Consider the following 21,201-nt stretch of genomic DNA (forward strand, 5'->3'; position numbering starts at 1 on the left):
CCTTTAACAAAAAATAAATCTAGCCCTAGCCGGTTTGGCTCAGTGGATAGAGTGTCGGCCTACAAACCAAAGTGTCCCAGGTTCGATTCCAGTCAAGGGCATGTACCTTGGTTGTGGGCACATCCCCAGTGGGGAGTGTGCAGGAGGCAGCTGATCAGTGTTTCTCTCTCATCAATGTTTCTGACTCTCTATCCCTCACCCTTCCTCTCTGTAAAAAAATCAATAAAATATATTTTAAAAAAAAGATAAAAGAGACACAAAAGACATTTAAAAAAATAAAGTTATTATTGATAGGTACTTGTTTGTCGCCGTTTTTATTCTTTACGCCTGTGTTCCTTCTTTGCTTCCTATTTCTTCTTTTTACAGCAGACCCTTTAGCATTTTTTGCATTGCTGGCTTGGTCGTAATAACCCCCCTTAGTCCTTTGTTGTCTGTGAGGTTCCTGATTTCACCCTCAATTTTGATTGATAGCCTTGCTGGGTACAGTAGTCTTGGATTCAGACCCTTCCTTTGCATTACTTTGTATATTTCATTCCATTCCCTTCTGGCCTGGTTTGTTTTTGTTGAGAAATCAGTCACTAGTCTGATGGGAGATCCTTTGTAGGTAACTTTCTGTCTCTCTCTGGCTGCTTTTAATATTCTTACTTTGTTGTTGGTGTTTGCCAGTTTAATTATAATGTGCCTTGGCATTGATCTTTTGGGGTTCATTTTGTTTGCGACTCTGTGAGCTTCTTGGATTTGTGTGAGTTTTTTCTTCCCTATATTAGGGAAGTTTTCTGTCATTATTTCTTCAAACAGGTTTTCTATTCCTTGCTCAGTTTCCTCTCCTTTGGTACTCCTGTTATGTGGATGTTGTTTCGTTTCGTGTTGTTCCAAAGTTCCCTTAGGCTCTCCTCCTGTTTTTTAAGTATTTTTTTTTTCTAGATGATGCTTTGCTTGGGTATTTTTTCCTACCTTGTCTTCTAGCTCACTGATGTAGTGCTCTGCTTCTTATAGTCTACTGTTGATGCTTTCTATTGAGTTCTTTATAGCAGTGATGTCATTTTTCATTTCTTCTTGGTTCTTCTTCATTTCCTCTTGGTTCTTAACATATTGTTGAATTTGTTTTCCATTCTTTTCAGTGACCTTATGACCATTTCTCTGAATTCTTTCTCTGACATATTGCTTGCCTCCACTTCGTTTACTTCCTTTTCTGGTGATGCCTCCTTTTCTTTCATATGCGGGCTGTTTCTTTGTCTCCTCATGAACTCTCTTCTCTGGGTGTATGGTTATGTAGCTCTCTCTCTCCTTTCCCCTGGTGAAATCTGACCTTTCCATGAGAAGGTGCAGAGCTCCTCTGAGTCTGTGTATTCGTGCTGCTTGAGATCTGGTGTTCCTGGGTTTGCAGCTGGTCCCTGGGTGTTGTGGTTGCAGAGTCCTGGGATATATAGGCCTCCGATAACAGCCACTCTCCCCTTCAAGATGGCCCAGACTCCGCGGCAGAGCCATTTGCTCCAGGAGAGATTTCAGCAGCAGTGGAAACTGCCCTGATCAGGGGAGCCCCGTCTGGCAGTCCCCAACAGTCCCTTGGAGTATATCTGTCCCTCACCCACAAATATACACTCCCTGTACATCCACACACTCTCCTTTCATTCTCTCACTCACATACCATCCTGCACTCTGTCTTCCCATCTGCAGCCATCTTCCTGAATTTTTTCTTTTGTCATCTCTTTTTGTCAGAATACAGACATCTGAATCATCATTAATATATAATAGGAGGGGAAATCTATAAACTTGAAAATTTAATAAACTTTCATTTTTACTATATTTGCTTGAACTATTTAATAGTCAGTGTAAGAATCTAAGACTTAGGGTCATCTGTAAGGCTGCTCCTTGGCAGGGGCATGGAAAATAGTATTAGAATGAGATTTTATGTCATACTTGCATTCTAAGCTTTGGTGGCTGATCCTATATAATAAAAGCCTAATATGCTAAGTGTCTGGTCATCCGGTCGTTTGTTTAGCCAATCAAAGTGTAATATACTAATGATATGCTAAGGCCGCTCAACTGCTTACTCTGATGTGCACTGACTACCAGGGAGCAGATAGTTGACCACTCAACTAGTCATTATGACGTGGAGGGGGCAGGCTCTCTGACTGGTAGGTTAGCTTGCTGCTGGGGTCTGGATAATCGGAACTGAATGAGATGGGCTGGACACACCCTAGAGCCCTCCTGCGGTCCCTCCCCAGCTGGCCAACCTCCCGCATCCCTCCCTGGCTCTGATTGTGCACCGGTGGAGTTCCTTGCCATGGCCTGTGCCCTCTTGTATTCCAGGACCCCTTGGGGGATGTTGGAGTGCTGCTTTCGGCCCGATCCCGCAGGCCAGGCCAAGGGATCCCATTGGTGCATGAATTCGTGCATTGGGCCTCTAGTAAAAATATATATTACAATAGATGTTAAAATTAATTTTTTTTTGTTTTTGAGGTTTACCCTAAGGTTTATTTTAATAATAAAGTATGATAGTAATGTAATAGTTGTGTAATCAATACATATATTCAGGCACTCTATTTCATGTTTCTAAAATATAAAACAACTGCCCCTCTGCTTTTTTTTTTAATTACAATATTATTGACCATGTTTCTGATGCTGTACTTTGCAGTCCCCATGGCTGTTTTGTAACTGCCAATCTGTACTTCTCAATCCCTTCACCTTTTTATGCTGAGAGTATGTTTTGAATGAACATTTTTTCTGTTTTAGATATTGAGCTATACTTGACGTTTTCAAGAGTGATTTTTTTGTTTTTCTTCTTAGTCTGATCTGAAGTGTGTCCAGGATGCCAAAGGAGGTTCTTTCTACAGAGATCACTGCCCTGTGCTAGGTGAGTTAGCAGAATGGAGGAAATAACTAAATAATGGGTCAGAATTCATGGAATCATTAAAATATTTAAGTGGACTTTTAACAAATTAGTTACCATTAAAGCTATTTGCAGAGATATTTTTTTGGTCTTATTTTGGTTTTAACGAATTTGTCCTTTTTAAAAATATATATATATATTTATTTCAGAGAAGAAAGGAGAGGGAGAGAGAGATAGAAACATTAATGATGAGAGAGAATCATTGATTGGCTGCCTCCTACACACCCCCTACTGGGGATTGAGCCCACAACCTGGGCATGTGCCCCTGACTCTTCAGTCCGCAGGCCGACGCTCTATCCACTGAGCCAGGGCAAGAATTTGTTCTTTTTAAATGATTTATGTAGACACTGAGTTGTCATATCTTGAGAATTGACATGCCATTTATGTCAGAATATATTTGAAACTTTTTCTTTTAACTGTAAACTTATTATTGAAAAACTTAGTATTAGATATTACTTCTCTTCACTATTACGAATAGAATCTGACAATTTAAAGCTTATGGAATTCTTAGCTTATGGAATCTTTCCTTTCTAATGCCAGAACAACTCCCAAGATTAAAGTAACATAATAAATATAATTTCACTTATCATTAAAATAAAAAAAATAAGAAAACCAAAACTACCTTCATTTTATTGATTCTTTATTGTTGTCATGATGAATATTTACCACATTTATCTGATTAAGCCTTTAGTCTCTGAATGCTTTTCTTTCTCATGTAGACTCTGTGTTCCTCTTTCTAAATCATTGGATTTGCCTTTTTGATAAAAAGTGCTCTTTTCTTGCATGACACCTTATTATTTTAAAAGGAGAATATAGAAGAAATACATATGTTTTTGCTGAGAGCATCCATTTCTCTTGCTACCAGAAACTTTCTTGCGATCCCAGGTTTTGGCACCAAAAAAAGTAACTCCTATGTCTTGCCTTCACACGAAAAGGATAGAACCAACATGCACATTTGGATCTCTCATTGTAGTGTTTCATGATTATGAATCTTTGAAGTCCTACAGCTTGTTCTTGTTTAAAAATAATGCAGTTGCATGTTGTTGCTATAACTTTCTTTTTCCTTCGTCAACCCCCTCTGCAATTACAGGTGAGCAGAATGGCAACAGAAATCCTGGTGGGTTGCAGATTGGTGACCTGGTAAATATAGACCTTGACTTAGAAATTGTACAGTCTTTGCAGCATGGTCATGGAGGATGGACTGATGGCATGTTTGAGACTTTAACTACAACTGGAACTGTTTGTGGCATTGATGAAGATCATGACATTGTAGTACAGTATCCGAGTGGCAATAGGTTGGTGCTATTTCTTAATTTTTCAGTAATGGGAAATAAAGCTAGAGAAAAGAGTCTTAAAGAAAGCAAATAATCTGCTATAACCAGAGTCTTTAAAGGTAGCTCTCAGTAGGTAAAAATCCAGAATATGTTGGTAAGGTGGAAGGGAATAAATGTCAAGAAGTATGTGTCTGTGTGTGTGTGTGTGTGTGTGTGTGTGTCTCCTTCAGAGAGCAGAATATATTGTGTCATCGTTAGGTCCAAGTATAGCAAAAAGTTTTGTGTTCACAATGAGTCCATTTATCCTGAATGAGAAGGATAAAATTAATACTCTTCTGGCCCATATCTCCAGGGTTATATCTTGATAACACAGCTTTCCCTGCCACAGACACATACACACATACTAATCCTTATCAGCAACATAGAGTTACATGCATTTTCTCACTTCTTTTCCTTTCCACATACTATTCCCTTCATTCAGAATACCCTTCCCTCCTTTATCCCCTCTTTCTCTGGATTAACTGCTTTGCATCCTATAGATATTGAGCTTAGTTAGATACTTGGGAATCTCCTCTCTTCTTCTGCTCTCCTTGGTGTATGCATACATTATTCATCTGTTTAGGTCTCCTGTTATCTATTAAAATGATTATTTATTTGACCTCTAGGTTGCGAGTTTCTTGGAGACTGGGCCTGTACCTTTTATGTATTTGCTCTTTAGGCAAAATATGTCTAATTTACTTGGATGTTTATGACATTTTAAAGAAAAAGCAGTAGTTAAATTGAATAATTGTCCAACTTTATTGCTGACATGTACATAAAGAAATTCTGAGTTTATATTTTTCTGCTTTTTAAATTTTTTTATTTTTCAATTACAGTTTACATTCAATATCTTTTGAATTAGTTTCAAGTGTACAGCATAGTGGTTAGACAATCATATACTTTACAGAGTGTTCCCCCAATACTTCCAGTACTCACCTGGAACCATACATAGTTATTACAATATTATTGACTATATTTCCTATGCTATATCTGTGACTATTTTGTAGTTACCAATTTGCACTTCTTAATCCCTTTATCTTTTTCACCCAATTCCTCCTGAGGTTCTTTAGGGAATTAGAAAAATTAACATTAAGTTGCTTACCAAAGTATAGAATTCTAATTGTATTCAGATTTTATACATGATTAGAGGCCTGATGCATGGAACTCATGCAATGGTCTGGTCCCTAGGTCTGGCTGGCGATCGAAGCGTGAGCATCTGGTGTGGAAGGGCAGGTCCCAGCTGACCTCTGGGCCCTGGGCAGCACCTGGGCCCCTGTTCACCCCCTTTCACCTGAGTCATTGGGTGCCCTTCTGGCTCCCTCAGTGCCTGGGAGCCGGGCGGCAGCCCCCACCCCTTCTGCCGCCGCTGGTTGCCGTCTGCAGGGCGATCAGCAGGGCGATCGGGCCCAGCTTGCACCCGCCTTGGCCTGGTGCCACCCGCTCACTTGCTCCACCATCCTGCTGCAGTCCCACTCTCGTTGGGGCCCATTGGGGCCAGCAGTGCCTCCACTGCCACCTGTTGCCAGCACAATGTCTCCCATGCCCGCCATGTTCTGCGCCGCCCCCTGGTGGTCAGTGCACATCATAGCGAGCGCTTGAATGCCCAGTCAAACTCCCAGTCGAGGGGACAATTTGCATATTAGGCTTTTATTATATAGGATCATGTCAAGAGATGCAGAAAAAAGATGACAAAATCTAACACTGTTTTATGATAAAAACTCTGAATGTTAGGTTAACACAAATTAGGATGATTACTTGCAGAATTCTTTCTTGGGCAATGGTGTTAACAGTAATAATGACGTGAGTTTTAGAAAACTTTTTTTTCTTCTTTATTTATTCAACAAAAGTTTATTAAATACTAATTTATGAAATACTGTGTTGGGCCCTGTGAATAGTGGTAGGATTATAAACACATTAAGACATGGTTCTCTGCTTTGAAGGGGTTTTACTTTTAGTTTGGATAGACAAAACCAAAAATAAGCATTAATGTGTTGTAAGTAATTATGAGAGTGAGTATTCAGGGTATTCTGAAGGTACAAAAGAAGAGTGATCATTTCAGTTGGGCAAATCATAGAAAAACTTCAGAGAGAAAATTACATTGTGCATAAGATTGAAAGATCAACTCGATTTTCACCAAGGAAGGGGAGCACTGTAGGCAGAGGGAACAACTTAAATAAATACTGCTGTGTTCAGGCACTATAATATATCTGGTAAATTTTGGAATATTGAGTGAGATAAAGGGGACTGTGATTGATAAAGCCACAAAGAAAAGTTTGTGTATGTGATTTTTATTCTTAACTGATCAGAGGCACTTCTTTCTCTTTATGGTTGTTTTATAAAGCAAAGTGTATATGGTTACAGAACTTTAGTAAATAAGTTTTTTTATGTTGTGACCACTCAACATCTATTCTAATAAAAGGGTAATATGCAAATGGTCTGGACACCCTCACGTGTAAACGACTGATCAGCAGGCTCTATGCGCAGCAGGCTCAGGTGGGCCGGGACTTGCAGTGTCGGGGACTTGTGTCCCGCTGTCACAATCCATCACCAGGAGGCCTGGGGCCTGGTGGCTGCCTCTGTGCGTCCTGGGGGTGGGGCCCAGCGGAGGCCTCTGTGCGGCCCGGCCCGGGCACTGGGCCTGGCGAAGGCCTCCGCGCGGCGAGGCCTGGGGGTCCCTTGACTCTGTGTGGCGTGGAGGTGGGACCCCTGGTTCTGGCCTACCTCTTTGGGGCAATCCATTGAGGAGCCCCGGATGGATGGCCGGGGCCTACCTCTTTGCTGCGATAGATCATGGGGCTCCTGCACTGTGACAGGGCACTGACCAGGCTGGGGGCCCTCCACCCCCCCCGAGTGCATGAATTTCATGCACCAGGCCACTAGTCTTTTATATAATAACTAGAGGCCCGATGTATGAAATTCATGCAAGGGGTTCGGCCCTCGCAGCCCCGGCTTTGTCCAGACAGTCGTCTGGAAGGACATCCCAGAAGGTTGTATGGTCTAATTAGCATATTCTTTATTATATAGGATGACCCTATTATAAAAGCTTATTTGACTAGGGAAACTTTTATTTATTTAAAAAAATATTTTTATTGATTTTAGAGAGGAATGGAGAGGGAGAGAGAGATAGAAACATCAATGATGAGAGAGAATTACTGATTGGCTGCCTCCTGAATGCCCCCTACTGCGGATGGAGCTTGCAAACCTGGCATGTTCCCTTGACCAGAATTGAACTCGGGACTCTTCAGTCCCCAGGCTGATGCTCTATCCACTGAGCCAAACCAGCTAGGGTGACTGTGGAAACTTTTATCTTTGGAGTTGGACTAGGATATATATATATATATTTATTTATTATGATACAATTATTTGGTAGAATGTTAAGTAGCCAATAAAATGGTAGTTATGAAAATGGTAGCAGCATAGAAAAATGCTTATGTATAGAAAAGAAGAAGTCAGAACCCAAGTTTGTTTTGCTGAAGTGATTACAATCGTGTATAATTCCCATCCATGACAAGTTAAAACTAAATACTATTTTTAGCCATGAGATTGTCAATGATATGGAGAAATGGTGCAGATTGGCTCAATTTATTAGAATTGTAAACAAATTGTGTACTTTAATTAGGTAATTGTTCCAAGAATTTCTAATGAAATACTGACCCCATGTGCACAAGGATGTTTATAAAGAGATGTTCTTTATAGTATTGTTCGTAATACTGTAGTGAAAATTGGAAATACTTTATTTAAAAAAAATATTTTTATTGATTTCAGAGATGGAGAGAGTGATAGAAATATCAATGATGAGAGAGAGTCATTGATTAGCTGCTCCTGCACACTCTAAACTGGGGATCGAGCCCACAACGCAGGCATATGCCCTGACCTGGAATTGAGCCGGTGACCTCCTCTAGGTTGACACTTGACCACTGAGCCACGCCGGCTGGGCGGAAATACTTTAAGTCATTAGTGTTTATCCATGTTATAGAATACTCTGTGGCCATTAAACTGAAATAAGTAGTTCCATGTCTGTGACATTGATAAATAAATCTTCCCAGGTACATTCTCTGAGAAAAAAGAAGCCACAGAATTATAATTCCATTTATGGAAAAGAAAACAGTTCTTTTCCTACATTATAATTATCGCTTAGCATATTGATAGATATGCACGGATTCACAGTGTAGTATTAATAGTGGCTTCTAGTGGAGTGGGGAATGGTGATCCAAATGTGTGTGTAATGGAACTGTCATTTGTCAACAAGAATCATCAGAACCAGTTGTGGAAAGAGAAGAAACTTTATTCAGGTTTACAAATCTAGGAAATGCAACCTCTGGTGAAAACTGAAAGTGTTATATTTCATAGAGAAAGTTCCTCCCTGGTGTCTGTGAATTTTTATACAAATGAGAAATTGAAATTGCAGAGTTCTGATTAACCCAAATGGTATGGTCCTCATTGGTCAAAATTGTTTATTCTGATTTGGCCATTATGGGGCATTTCTGATTGGTCAGATAGAGCAAATGATATAGCTGCACAGTTCTGATTGGATGTGGCAGGTCTCAGTTCATTGGTCAGAAAATGATACCAGGAACTCCTTTGTAAGGATTGACTTAGAATTCTGAAACAGGGTGCAGGAGACTGGCAGCTCACTCTGTAGCTTTTCCCTCAAATGCAGAATGTGTGAGTGGCTTGTGTCCACATGGCTGCTAGACTTGGGCCCAGTTAACCCTGAGGAGTCCTTCTTGGCAGATATGCTCCTTCCCAAGGTTCCCATACTTTACATGGTTCTGAAAAGTTTTAATTTTTAACAATGAATATGTATTATTTTTATAACAATTTTTAATATGCAAAGGGTAATATATCTACACAGAAGTATATCTATCATATTAGGGTGGTGATATTATGATGATTCTTTTCCCAAATTTGTATTTTAAAATTATAAAATGAAATACAAATAATTCAGGATGTAATTATAAAGGATGGCTTTACTTTTTTTGATGTGTTAAAGGCTTTTCTCCCGGCAGTGCTTAACAAAAAATGTTATGTTAAAATTAAACTTAACTCATTTTGAGTTTTGGCTTTGATCCTTAGGTGGACCTTCAATCCTGCTGTTCTCACTAAAGCAAACATTGTCCGAAGTGGGGATGCTGCTCAAGGTGCAGAAGGAGGCACCTCACAGTTTCAAGTGGGTGATCTTGTACAAGTTTGTTATGATCTGGAAAGAATTAAGCTTCTGCAAAGAGGACATGGAGAATGGGCTGAAGCTATGCTCCCAGTAAGTATATATAAAATAGTTTTGGACTAGGAATTATACCATGCTTATGTAATTTTTAGAAGTACTTTAATTTTATAAACTAAGTTAGCATAATCCTTTGAGAATTTTGTTCTTTATTGGCATCTAGTCATAATTATGCCTTTTATTTTTTAAGTTATTCCAGTTAAATTAGCCAGGGAAAGTCCAAAAAGGGCTACAGTTAATATTTTTTGATAGAGTCATTAGTGGAGAGTGTAATGTAGGGACAAAGTACTAATTGGGACTAAATACTATTATTTAAAATAAAAATATTAGTGAAGAAAGAGGGTACAGGGAAGAACACCTGAAAGACAAATTTTAATATTGTCTATACTAGTGCACCAATAAACTATATATATTTTAAGTGAGGGAATGTGGATATATATGGAAGGGTATTATTGTAAATGTAACCATTAGGACAATATAGCTTAATATAAAGTTTTAATATAAACTTTATATTTAAAAGAAAAATAATGGGAGGATTAACCATAAAGTTTTAAAAAAGTATGCATATATAAAAAAGGAATATGACACAGGACAGAGGTAGAAGAGAGACATCTTTGAATATGTCTTATTTTATAGATTTGACTTGAAACTACATACTTTATACAACTATAAAACAAATTCAAAAATGAAACTCCTAGAAGTGGAAAATAAAATGAAACAAACCTAAATGTATTTTCTGTTGGCGTCCTATCTAATAAAGAGGGAATATGCTAATTGACTGTCATGCTGTTGCAAAGATGGTGGCGTCCACAGCCAATAAGAAAGGAATATGCTAATTGACCTCCAAGCCCTCAAAGATGGCAGTGCCCACAGCCAATAAGGAGGGACTATGCTAATTGACTGCCACACCCTCAAAAGATGGCGGCGCCCACAACTAATAAGGGAATATGCTAATAGACTGCCACGCCCTCAAAGATGGTGACGCCCACAGCCAATGAGGGAATATGCCAATTGACTGCCACACCCTCAAAGATGGCGGCACCCACAGCCACAAGATGGCCGCACCCAGTCCCCTCAGCTCTGCCAGGGCAGCAGGCACGTGGCAAGGCTGGGCTCCGCGCACCTGCCTCCAGAGTCCCCCAGTCTCCTCAACCCCCCAGCCGCCCAGGGCTGACCCGAGGCACAGACAAGCCTCGGATGGCGGCTGCCCAGCCTCCTCGGGCTGCCGGAGGCTCAGGTAACGAGGGCCAGCCGAGGCTTGCGCTGCCGGCAGTGGCAGCAGCAGAGGTGTGATGTGAGTGTCGCCTTCCTCTGATTGCCGGGTCGCCTCACACTCCTGAAGGCTCCTGGACTTATGAGAGAGGGCAGGCCGGGCTGAGGGATTCCTCCCTCCAGTGCATGAATTTTCATGCACCGGGCCTCTAGTAACCATATAAAAAGGAAATTCCAAATGATTTTTAAAAACAGTAGTTTGTCTTTATAGCCTTATAGAAGGAATATACCCTACAGAATTACAAGGAAAAAGAAATATTGTTGTCTTCTTTTGTGTGTGTTTGAGATTTTCCATAATGAATAGTTAAGGAGGAAAAAACAAAGAATGCAGCTACTCCTAGAGTTTGAGATCATGGTGGAAAATTCCAAGTGAAAATGTCTTACAAGAAGTTAAAATTGGTGTGTGTTGGGGGGCAAGGAGAGAGTTAAACAGGGCTAGAGAAGTATATTTTCAAGTCTTTTGAAGTAAGATGATAGTTGTCAATATGGATTAAGTTTTCAAGGAAGAAGAGTAAAAAATGAATGAATAAATTTTTGGAGAATGAACATATTTGGGGATCTGAAGAAGGAAAAGGAACTTCTGAGTGGAAGAAGGGAAGAAACAGACAGAAAGATTAGACTGTCATCTAGAAATCAATGGAATAGTTTCTTAAAGTTAGGGTCAGATGCTGCAGAGAATCAAAAGAGAAAACAAGGCAATTTCTTCTCTTTGTTAGAAAGTAGTCAGATATTATTACTACACTTTACCAATTTTCTAGTATTGTTATTTGCTGCTAGAGACCTGGTGCATGAAATTTGTGCACTTGGGGGTGTTCCTCAGTCTGGCCTGCACCCTCTTGCAGTCCTGGAGCCCTTGTGGGATGTCCAACTGATGGACATCCTTAGCGCTGCCATGGAGGCGGGAGAGGTTCCTGCCACTGCTGCTGCGCTTGCCAGCCATGAGCCTGGTTTCTGGCTGAGCTGTGCATCCCCTGTGGGAGCACACTGACCACCAGGGGGCAGCTCCTGTGTTGAGCACCTTCCCTTGGTGGTCAGTTCGTGTCATAGCAACTGTTCGTTCCGCCGTTCGGTTGATTTGCATATTAGCCTCGCCTAAGACCATCGGAAAACACATGTATAATTACATACTGTTTTGTGATTAATCACCATGCTTTAATTATGTTCAATTTGTAACAATGAAATTGGGGGTCACCACAACATGAGGAACTGTATTAAGGGGTCACGGCATTAGGAAGGTTGAGAACTTAGACTGTCAAATAAAGAAATGATGACAGCCAACACAGCAGTAGCTGTCCATGTGAATGCCCTGTCTTGAAAATAGTCAGATATTATTACTATACTTCACCAATTTTCTAGTATTATTATTTGCTATTATGTTATGTTTAAGAGAATGGATTTTGGAACTAAGTTTGAAATGGGGCTAATGCTAGCACGTAACTTTCAGGGTCATACATATATAGGTCATATAGCAGAGTTGTTTTTTATTGTTCATGGCACATAAAGTTGTGTCTTATTGGTTAATGCTTGGTAACAGAAATCTTTATATACAAGTATAGACACCCGATTCTTAAAAACGGCACTTTGGAGCAAAAAGCATAGGTAATTACTATTATTATATTTGTAAATCAATAAAAATTATACCTTTTTTGGGGGGCAGATCAACAAAAAATATACAGTTTTGGCTCTGGCCAGTTTGACTCAGTGATTGGAGTGTTGGCCTGCATACCAAAGGGTTGCAGGTTCAATCCCTGTCCTGGTTGAGGCACGTTTGGGAGACAACTAATAGATGTGTCTCTTGCACCTCATTGTTTCTTTCCCCTCTCCCTCTTCCCTTCCACTCTCTAAAAATCAATGGGAAAAATATCCTCAGGTGAGGATTAACCAAATAAGTAAATAAACAAATAAATAAATAAAATACTGTTTTGGGTGTGCCACAGAATTTTAGTAGTTTATGTGTGCCATGACATGAAAAAGGTTGAAAATTGCTGTCTTAGAACATTAGAACAACATTTGCCACATGGTAACTGCTGTTGCTGATTGTTTTTTGTACCTTATTGCCCTTTTTTCTCCCATATTTAATAGGCATGTTATTTCTACACACTTAAGTCATGATTCAAAAAAGGATTTAAACATAGATGTAAACTTTGAGCCCTTTGAAATTTAAATATATATATTTTTTTAGAAATCAGACTTTATATTTTTAGTCTTAGATTGATGATGGATTGTGTACCACTTGAGATCTTAGTTCTCAAGATTTATCTTCTGGGTTAAAAAGGAAGGGTTAAATATCAAAAAGCAAAATTTTGTGGACTTTTATAAATAAGATAGATTCATGATTTATTTTTTATATTTTTATGGCAATATAGTAGTTTTATTAAAATATTTTAAAAAGTTAATCTTTAAAGTTTGTAATTAATGAATAACCCATTTGAGTATGGTTATTCTTTAATAGTTTTCCTTTAGGACCAAAATAAAATAAATTATTTAAACATGTAAAACCTGGTGTTTGATTTTTATGGTATATACTATGGACTTGGAAACATGAATCTAATTTTTTTAAAGACTTTAGGTAAAGTTGGCCGAGTACAACAGATTTATTCAGACAGCGATTTAAAGGTGGAAGTTTGTGGCACATCCTGGACATATAATCCAGCAGCAGTTTCCAAGGTGGCATCTGCAGGATCAGCCATTAGCAATGCATCTGGTGGTATGTTTTGTTTCATGTTTCTTTAAAAGTAATATGATTTACATTAGAACCTTTGCTAATTTCCCAGTTCTCATATACCAGTAATGTTGTATGTGTTCTTAGTTTTCTCTCAGATCACATAACTTTGCTTGAATGTTAACTGTCTTTTAAACCTTCATAATTTTTTTCTTTCTCCCCCCCACCCCCCATCCCGCCCCATACAATGAACAGCCTATCTTCTGGCTGAGGTATGCACTGGAAAAATTCCATAAATATGTGCTCTATCTTAGATATATTGAGTGCTTCTCCACATCAAATATAAGATACCTAAAATTCAACATTCTTTTCTTTAGTCAGAACTTTTGTTTTTTGCCAAAGAACCATCATTAGACTGTTTTATTTTCCTTTCGTTGTCAACATTATTGCTAGCAGATGGCTTTCTTTCTGGATATTTTTACATCTCAGCCATATTTTTTCCTCTTACTGTTCAATAAGAGTTACTGTGCTTCTACAATGAGTAGAAAACCGTGTTGAGATGTGAATATGCTGGATGCTTGGGTAGACTCAAGCTCAGTCTTTCATTTCTCTGCTCCAGCTTTATGTACACAGACTCAGTTCATTCTACAACAAATTATAAGTTACTGAGATATATTGTTGTCATCCAGAAAAGAAGGTAGAACCATAACAGTAAAATAAATATTAAGAAAGTGAAGGAAAACATAGAGTGACTTCCAATTTTATTTTGTACTGCTTTTACTTCCTCTGCTTCTGTCTTTTCTTTCCTGCTGTAATTTGCTAGTGTGCTTACAGTTTAAATCAGGTGGTGTTTATTTTTACCTCGAGGTTAGATGGTATCACAACAGGCTGACTACATACAAATTAAAAGAGTGAAGGATGGTTAATATCCTTCTCTCAAGCAATGTAAACTTGGTGGTATTCTGCCCCATTGTGTGATTTCGTTGCTTTCCAATAAGAAGATCCAAGAATTAAGGAGTAGAACTGAGTAGGTTTTCTACCGATTAATGCTGTTTAGAAAAAATATGTTAGGAAAGGGTCTGTAAATCCCTAGTTCTTTCTCGTTTTAGTCTAAACTAATTAGTGGGCACCTTTGAAATATGTTGTTAACACTTAGATGTCCATTTTCAACTGAAAATTGGTTTGCCTCTAAAATATTTCCCCTGATGTTATAGAGATTACGTTTCTTTTGAGTCATAATCATTGATCTGTTGATTTATTTTAATGTCTGTAGCACTGAGCTCAGAGACTCGCTGTGCTGGTATGCTTAAGACCTCAAGGGAAGTTTGTATCATTATGGTAGTCCTATTGTGATGTATTCATTTCTAATATCTTTGGTTTGACTTCCACATCTGAATTATTATTATTATAATTCTCTACTTTTTCTGAAATTGTAACTTGAAAGACATTGGAATTGGAAAACACTTGAAATACTTATGGGCTCAAATTTAATGCATATATATATATATATTAGTAATTGTAACTTGCAGTGGTAATATCTGTAGCATAATAAAAAATAACATAGAAATAAAAAAAAAGTATATATTATGGGCATATGGTTAATGCTTGTCTGTTAGTAGTTAAAATTTGAGATTCTCCTGTATAAGCAGCTTTATTTGATGCTTTACAGAAAGACTTTCCCAACTCTTGAAGAAATTATTTGAAACCCAAGAATCTGGTGACCTCAATGAAGAATTAGTTAAGGCTGCTGCCAATGGAGATGTTGCTAAAGTGGAAGATTTGCTAAAAAGACCAGATGTGGATGTGAGCATTTAAAAAATTATTTTGAAGGATACACTAAAATAGAATAGTATAATGAACCTTATACTTAAACAGTTACATAGATTTTGCCACATTACTTCAATATTTATTAAGACTTTGCCACATGTGTTTTAGTCCTTGTTTTTCTGAGATATTTTAAAGACACCAGCCATCATTTTTTAGTGTGCATTTCTAAAAGATATTGTAATTTTCTTATTTTAACACTGTGACGTTTATTTTATGATTGACAAAATTTATATTTAGGCTTTTAAGTGATTAGTGTCCTTTTGGGAAATTGAGTGATTTTTTCTCATGTAAATATCATCTTATATGTTTTAAATATATTTTAGTAAATATAAGCAATTTTCTATCCTTTTAAAAATACTTAATCTAAACTTTTTACCCGTTCTTCTCTGTGAAACTTGACTATTTCATAATTTGTAAGGCAGATGACTTAGAGGTCATGCACTTTGTAAATCTTAATAGTTTATGTTGTAATCTTACTGTTCATATAAGCCATATTTTAAATGGGTTATTTTGGTTCTTACTTAGTCATCCTTTGGCTTTGCCATTGCTGCCGTGCTGGCATCAATATGATATTTAGTGCAGACCAAGATTGTAAGTGGAGTGGCAGTCGCTGTGTTTATGAAGGCTTTTGTTGCCACATCTTTGTATGTAAATATGCTAGACAGTTTGAAGAAGATCAGATCTATAATTGTAAGGTATAAACTATTCCTATGAACTCACATAGCAATTTAGGCTTATTTGAGAGAGCAATTGCAACGGCACAACAAAGTGGTTTTTTGATTGGTTGTAAGATATATCACAAATAATTTCTTACTGATAGGAAAGTACCAATGTTTTTGTGTTTGAAATATAGAGTCAGACTTCTTTCATAGTCAATCAAGCAAATTTACATTTTATACTTAATTTTAAAAATTTAATTACTGATTGGTATCTTGGTCATTTTTTAAGTGTCATACATTCCAAAAATTTAAGGGAAAAATACTTCAAGATTTATGAAAAATGGTATCTCCTTCTCAACTTATTTTCTCATTCTTCCAGAGTCAACTATATTTATCTCTTTAACTTCTTCCAAACAATCTTTTCATGTCAGAGGCCATTCCTCAGATGTCTGGTGTTCCTTGGTTGTCTATTTATCTATGAGAGTGATCAGTAAGAGGCGTGTGTGTGTTTGTGTGTGTGTGTGTGTGTGTTGACTCTGGTTTTCACCATCGAGTGATTTGGACATTTCCTTGGATTATTCTTGGGTATTGGTCTTTAGGTCTTTTCTCTTGGGCTGGTCTGACTCCCCAGAAAGATCTCTAGTTCTTCTGCTGGTTATAAACCTGGATACCAACCTTATGAATATTGAATAAGAGAAGAGAGCCTGGGATCTTAGGATTTGGCCTGTAAATATTTACATAAGATTTCTGTTTTTAGTACTTTGCCCCATTCTTAACAGTGGCCAGGGACACTTTACCCTTTCTGGAGAATAAACTTTCAGGTTTCTGTTAGTGTGAGGGTGGAACAGCTGTGCAGAGGTGGGGGGAATCCAGGGATCTAAATGATTTTTAAAAAGACTGTCAGCTGATGCTTTTGTGTTTAACATTCACTACCATATTATCCCCATATTCAGAGGTCATCAACTTTGAGTCTTTTGGGCTTCCTTGGCAAAAGGGTTGCTATCTACGTATTTTTCACAGCAGGTTTAGGTCTGCTTTTCAGCTTCCTGTATGTGTGTGAGTGTGTGTGCGTGGGTGTGTGTGGTTTTTGTTTTGCTAGTTCTAATTATCTTTGTGGATTGAAGCTTAAAAGAAAATAAAACTTTACTTTTGTTTTTGTTTTAGTATGATGCTGTAAATAATGAAATTAAATACAACCCATCATTTAATGAAAAAACATGTCCTAGTACACTGTTAATGGGAATGCAGACTGGTGTAGCCACTATTGAAAACAGTATGGAGTTTCCTCAAAAAATTAAAAATGGAACTGCTGTTTGACCCAGCGATCCCACTTCTAGGACTCTATCCTAAAAATCCCAAAACACCATTCAGAAAGAATATATTCACCTCATATTTCATAGCTGCACAATTTAAAATAATTAAGATCTGGAAACAGCCCAAGTGCCCAACAGTAGATGAGTGGATAAAAAAGCTGTGGTACATTTACACAGTGGATTACTCTACAGCTATAAAAAAGGAACATTTACCCTTGGAGACAGTATGGAGGGATCTGGAGAACGTTATGCTAAGTGAAATAAGTGAGTCAGAGAGAGACAAATATCACGTGATCTCACTTATCTGTGGAATCTAATGAACAAAATATGTTGACGTACAAAAAAATAGGTCCAGACACATTGAAACATGGAACAGACTAATCAGGGGGAGAGGTGGGGTGAGAAGAGATTAATCAAAGAACTTATATGCATATATGCATAACCTATGGACACAGACAATAGAGTGGTGAAGGCCTGGGGTAGGGTGGGAACTGGGTTGAAGGGGATAATGGGGGGACAGTAAGGGGGACATTTGTGATACTTTCAACAATAAAGATAAAAAAACACTCTTACAAGGATATACTTTCTTTATTAAAAGGTTTGTTGAGGTACAGTTGTTTTGTACCATGAATAAAAATATAAGGATATACTTTTTTAAAAAATTGATATTTAGAGAGAGAGGAGGGGTAAGGAAGAGAGAGAAACATGGGTCAGCTGTCTCCTGCACACCCTTTACTGGGGATTAAACCTGAAACCCAGGCATGTTCCCTGATCTGGAAAGGAACCAGCAACCTTTCAGTGCATGAGACAGTGCCCAATCTACTGAGCCACACTGGCCAGAGCACAATATACTTTTAAAGTCTTATAATATGGAAAAGTTTTTCCAGTTCTTACTAATGGGACTTTTTTCCCTTTAGCTTTTCTGTGTTTTTTGTTTTTTTTTTCATAGCATCTTCCTCTTGATTTTTAGATGTCAAGAATTCTTTAACTTCTATAATTGAAGTCCCCCCCACCCCCAAGTTTTCTTTCCATTCTGAAATGTAAAGTTTTTAAAAATTATAGTTGACATACAATATTAGTTTCAGGTGTACAACATAGTGATTTTTTTTTATAATATAGTGATTTAAAAAAAAATGTTTTCTGCAGCCAGTGTGGCTCAGTGATTGAGTGATTGACCAGGAACTCATGGTTCAATTCCTGGTCAGGGCACAGGCTGGGGTTGCCATCTATGTTGTTGCAGATGGTAATATTTCATTCCGTTTTTTATGGTTGAGTCACAATTTTATTGTCTACTAGGGGCCCAGTGCATGAAATTGATGCACTGGTAGGTCCCTAGCGGCTGCCAGCTGGGTACTCTCTCCCTTCCCCTGGCCACCTGCTGCCGCCAGGGCCCCTCTCCCTTCTCCCGGTCGCCTGCCGCTGCCTGCCAGAGCCTCCCTCCATTCCTCTGGCTGCCTGCTGCCACCAGCCGGGGCCTCCCTCCCTTCCCTCGGCCGGCCCTGCCCCCTGGTCAAACTCCTGGACAACTCTCGGTCAAGAGGACAATTTGCACACGGTGCTTTTATTATATAGGATATACGCCATTTCATTATCCATTCATCTGTTGATAGACACTTCCATATCTTATCTATTGTAAATAATGCTGCAGTGAACATAAAGAAGCATGTTTTTTTTGATTTAGTATTTTGGGTTTTTACAGATGTATACCTGGAAGTGGAATTGCTGAGTCCTTTGTTGTCTCTTATTATAGCATTTGTTTTAGAGTCTATTTTGTCTGGTATAAGTATTGCTACTCCAGCTTTTTTTGTTGTTTTGTTTCCATTTTTATGAAATATCTTTTTCTATTCCTTTGTTTTAGTCTGTGTGGGTCTTTCGATCTGAAGTGAGTCTCTTGTAGACAGCTTATGTATGGGTCTTGTTTTGTAATCCATTAAACCACGATATGTCTTTTGATTGGAGCATTTAATCCATTTGCATTTAAAGTAGTTGTTGATAAATATGTATTTGTTACTATTGTATTCGTATTTTTAATCTTTTTTTCTTCTTCTTAAAGAAGACCATTTAGCATTTCTTGTACTGGTCTGGTGGTGATTAACTCCTTTAGCTTTTTCTTGTCTGGGAAGATCTTTATGTGTTTTTTGATTCTAAATAATAAGTTTTGGGTAGAGTAAATTATTTTAATAGAATCATACAATGTACCAAATTTGAACCTATATTATATGTATATATTGGCTCTTTCTTATTTGTAACATTCCATCTTTTTATTTTTATTATTTAGGTAAATGGACAATGTGCTGGTCACACTGCTATGCAAGCTGCTAGTCAGAATGGACATGTTGATATTTTGAAGTTACTTTTGAAACAAAATGTGGATGTAGAAGCAGAGGTAATTAAACTAAGCTTGAAAAATATTTTCAGTAAAAATGTCCTAGAAATGGTACTTACTTTTGTATTATTAGATGAACTGTTTTCATTCTTGAAATTTAATATTTACCTAAGACTTTTCTGATTGAAGAGAGAAATTTGACAAAAGACAACTTGAAGCATTTCTTGGTTTTCTGTGATTTCTCAGTATATTTGGCAGTAGCCCCAACTGCTGTTGGAAGCCCAGTTGGGTTCACCCAAGAATTATACTGGGGAAGTTGAGGGAAGGGGAATATAAATCATGTGGGTCAAGATTTTTTCTGATTTGTGACATCAGAGGCCTCTATTATGGTTTTTTTTCCTCATAAGGGAACCAGTATATTAGAATTTGTTTAGTCTTGTTTCTTGTCCTTAGTAGGGCACATATGGAAGGCAACTGATGAATGTGTCTCTCTTACATTGATGTTCTCCCTCACATCGATATCCCCCTCCCTCTCATACTTTTCCGTCTTCTTTTTCCTCTCCCTCTCCCTCTTCCTCCCCCAGCATGTCCTCAGGTGAGGATTAAAAAAATAAAAGATGTCTGTTCTCAAGCCAATAAGGTGATAAATAAGCATTGAAGTCGAATAAGTTGATAAGTTAGAATTTTATAGGTGAGGGAACCAAGGCATTAGATGAGTCAGGAACAGTCCATAGATATAGGTTTTAAAAGAGGTTTGTTTTAAATGGAGAGGCCAGAAATTAATATTTGACAAAGGAGGCAAGAATATACAATTGGGTAATAAAATGGTGTTGGGAAAATGGGACAGATACGTGCAAAAAAATGAAACTAGATCACCTTCTTAGACCATATATAAGAGTAAACTCAGAATGGATTATAGTAAACCCTCGATTTTGTGGACCTCAATTTAACATACTTCCTATTTTTGTTTTAATCTTTATTGCTGAAAGTATTACATATCCCCTCCCCCCCATTGACCCCTTCTAGCCCACCTCCTCCACCCCGCCTCAAGAACTTCAGATTTAACAGATAAAATTTTCAGTCCATATATCATATGTGAAAGTTAATACCCTGTTAATTTTAAAATACTTTTTTTTAAAAAAATATATTTTATTGATTTTTTACAGAGAGGAAAGGAGAGAGAGAGAGTCAGAAACATCGATCAGCCGCCTCCTGCACATCTCCTACTGGGGATGTGCCCGCAACCCAGGCACATGCCCTTGACCGGAATCGAACCTGGGACCCTTCAGTCTGCAGGCTGACGCTCTATCCACTGAGCCAAACCGGTTTCGGCAATTTTAAAATACTTTTAACCACGATTTCCTTACAGTGAAATTAACAGGTTATTTTTTGTTATTAATTCACTGTTATTTTTAACAAAATTTAGCAAACAGGCCATATGTTAGAAAAAACACTATAGTAATTTCGCTGACATAAATGAATATTACGTATCTACAATTATAGTCCACATATTTATTTATTTATTTATTTTAATTAAATCTTTATTGTTCAGATTAATTACATTTGTTCCTCTTTTTTCTCCCCATAACTCCCCTCCTCTCATTTCCCACCCCACCCTCCACCCTCACTCCCCACCCACTGTCCTCATCCATAGGTGCACGATTTTTGTCTAGTGTCTACCCGCATCCCCCACACCCCTTTCCTCCCCAAGA

At 38.0% G+C, this 21,201-nt stretch overlaps 1 protein-coding gene across 1 annotated transcript in view; it reads left to right on the plus strand.

Annotated features, from left to right (window-relative positions):
- Positions 1–21,201, plus strand: part of MIB1 (mindbomb E3 ubiquitin protein ligase 1) — a 90,892-nt gene that overhangs the window by 14,667 nt on the left and 55,024 nt on the right. The window contains exons 5-10 of the mRNA XM_015562719.1: positions 2,791–2,857; positions 3,984–4,188; positions 9,283–9,466; positions 13,265–13,409; positions 15,034–15,167; positions 19,442–19,549. Of these exons, the coding sequence (XP_015418205.1) occupies positions 2,791–2,857; positions 3,984–4,188; positions 9,283–9,466; positions 13,265–13,409; positions 15,034–15,167; positions 19,442–19,549 (843 nt within the window). The remainder of the gene's footprint in view (positions 1–2,790; positions 2,858–3,983; positions 4,189–9,282; positions 9,467–13,264; positions 13,410–15,033; positions 15,168–19,441; positions 19,550–21,201) is intronic.

Source organism: Myotis davidii, unplaced genomic scaffold, assembly GCF_000327345.1.
Source record: "Myotis davidii unplaced genomic scaffold, ASM32734v1 scaffold96, whole genome shotgun sequence".
Lineage (NCBI taxonomy): Eukaryota > Metazoa > Chordata > Mammalia > Chiroptera > Vespertilionidae > Myotis > Myotis davidii.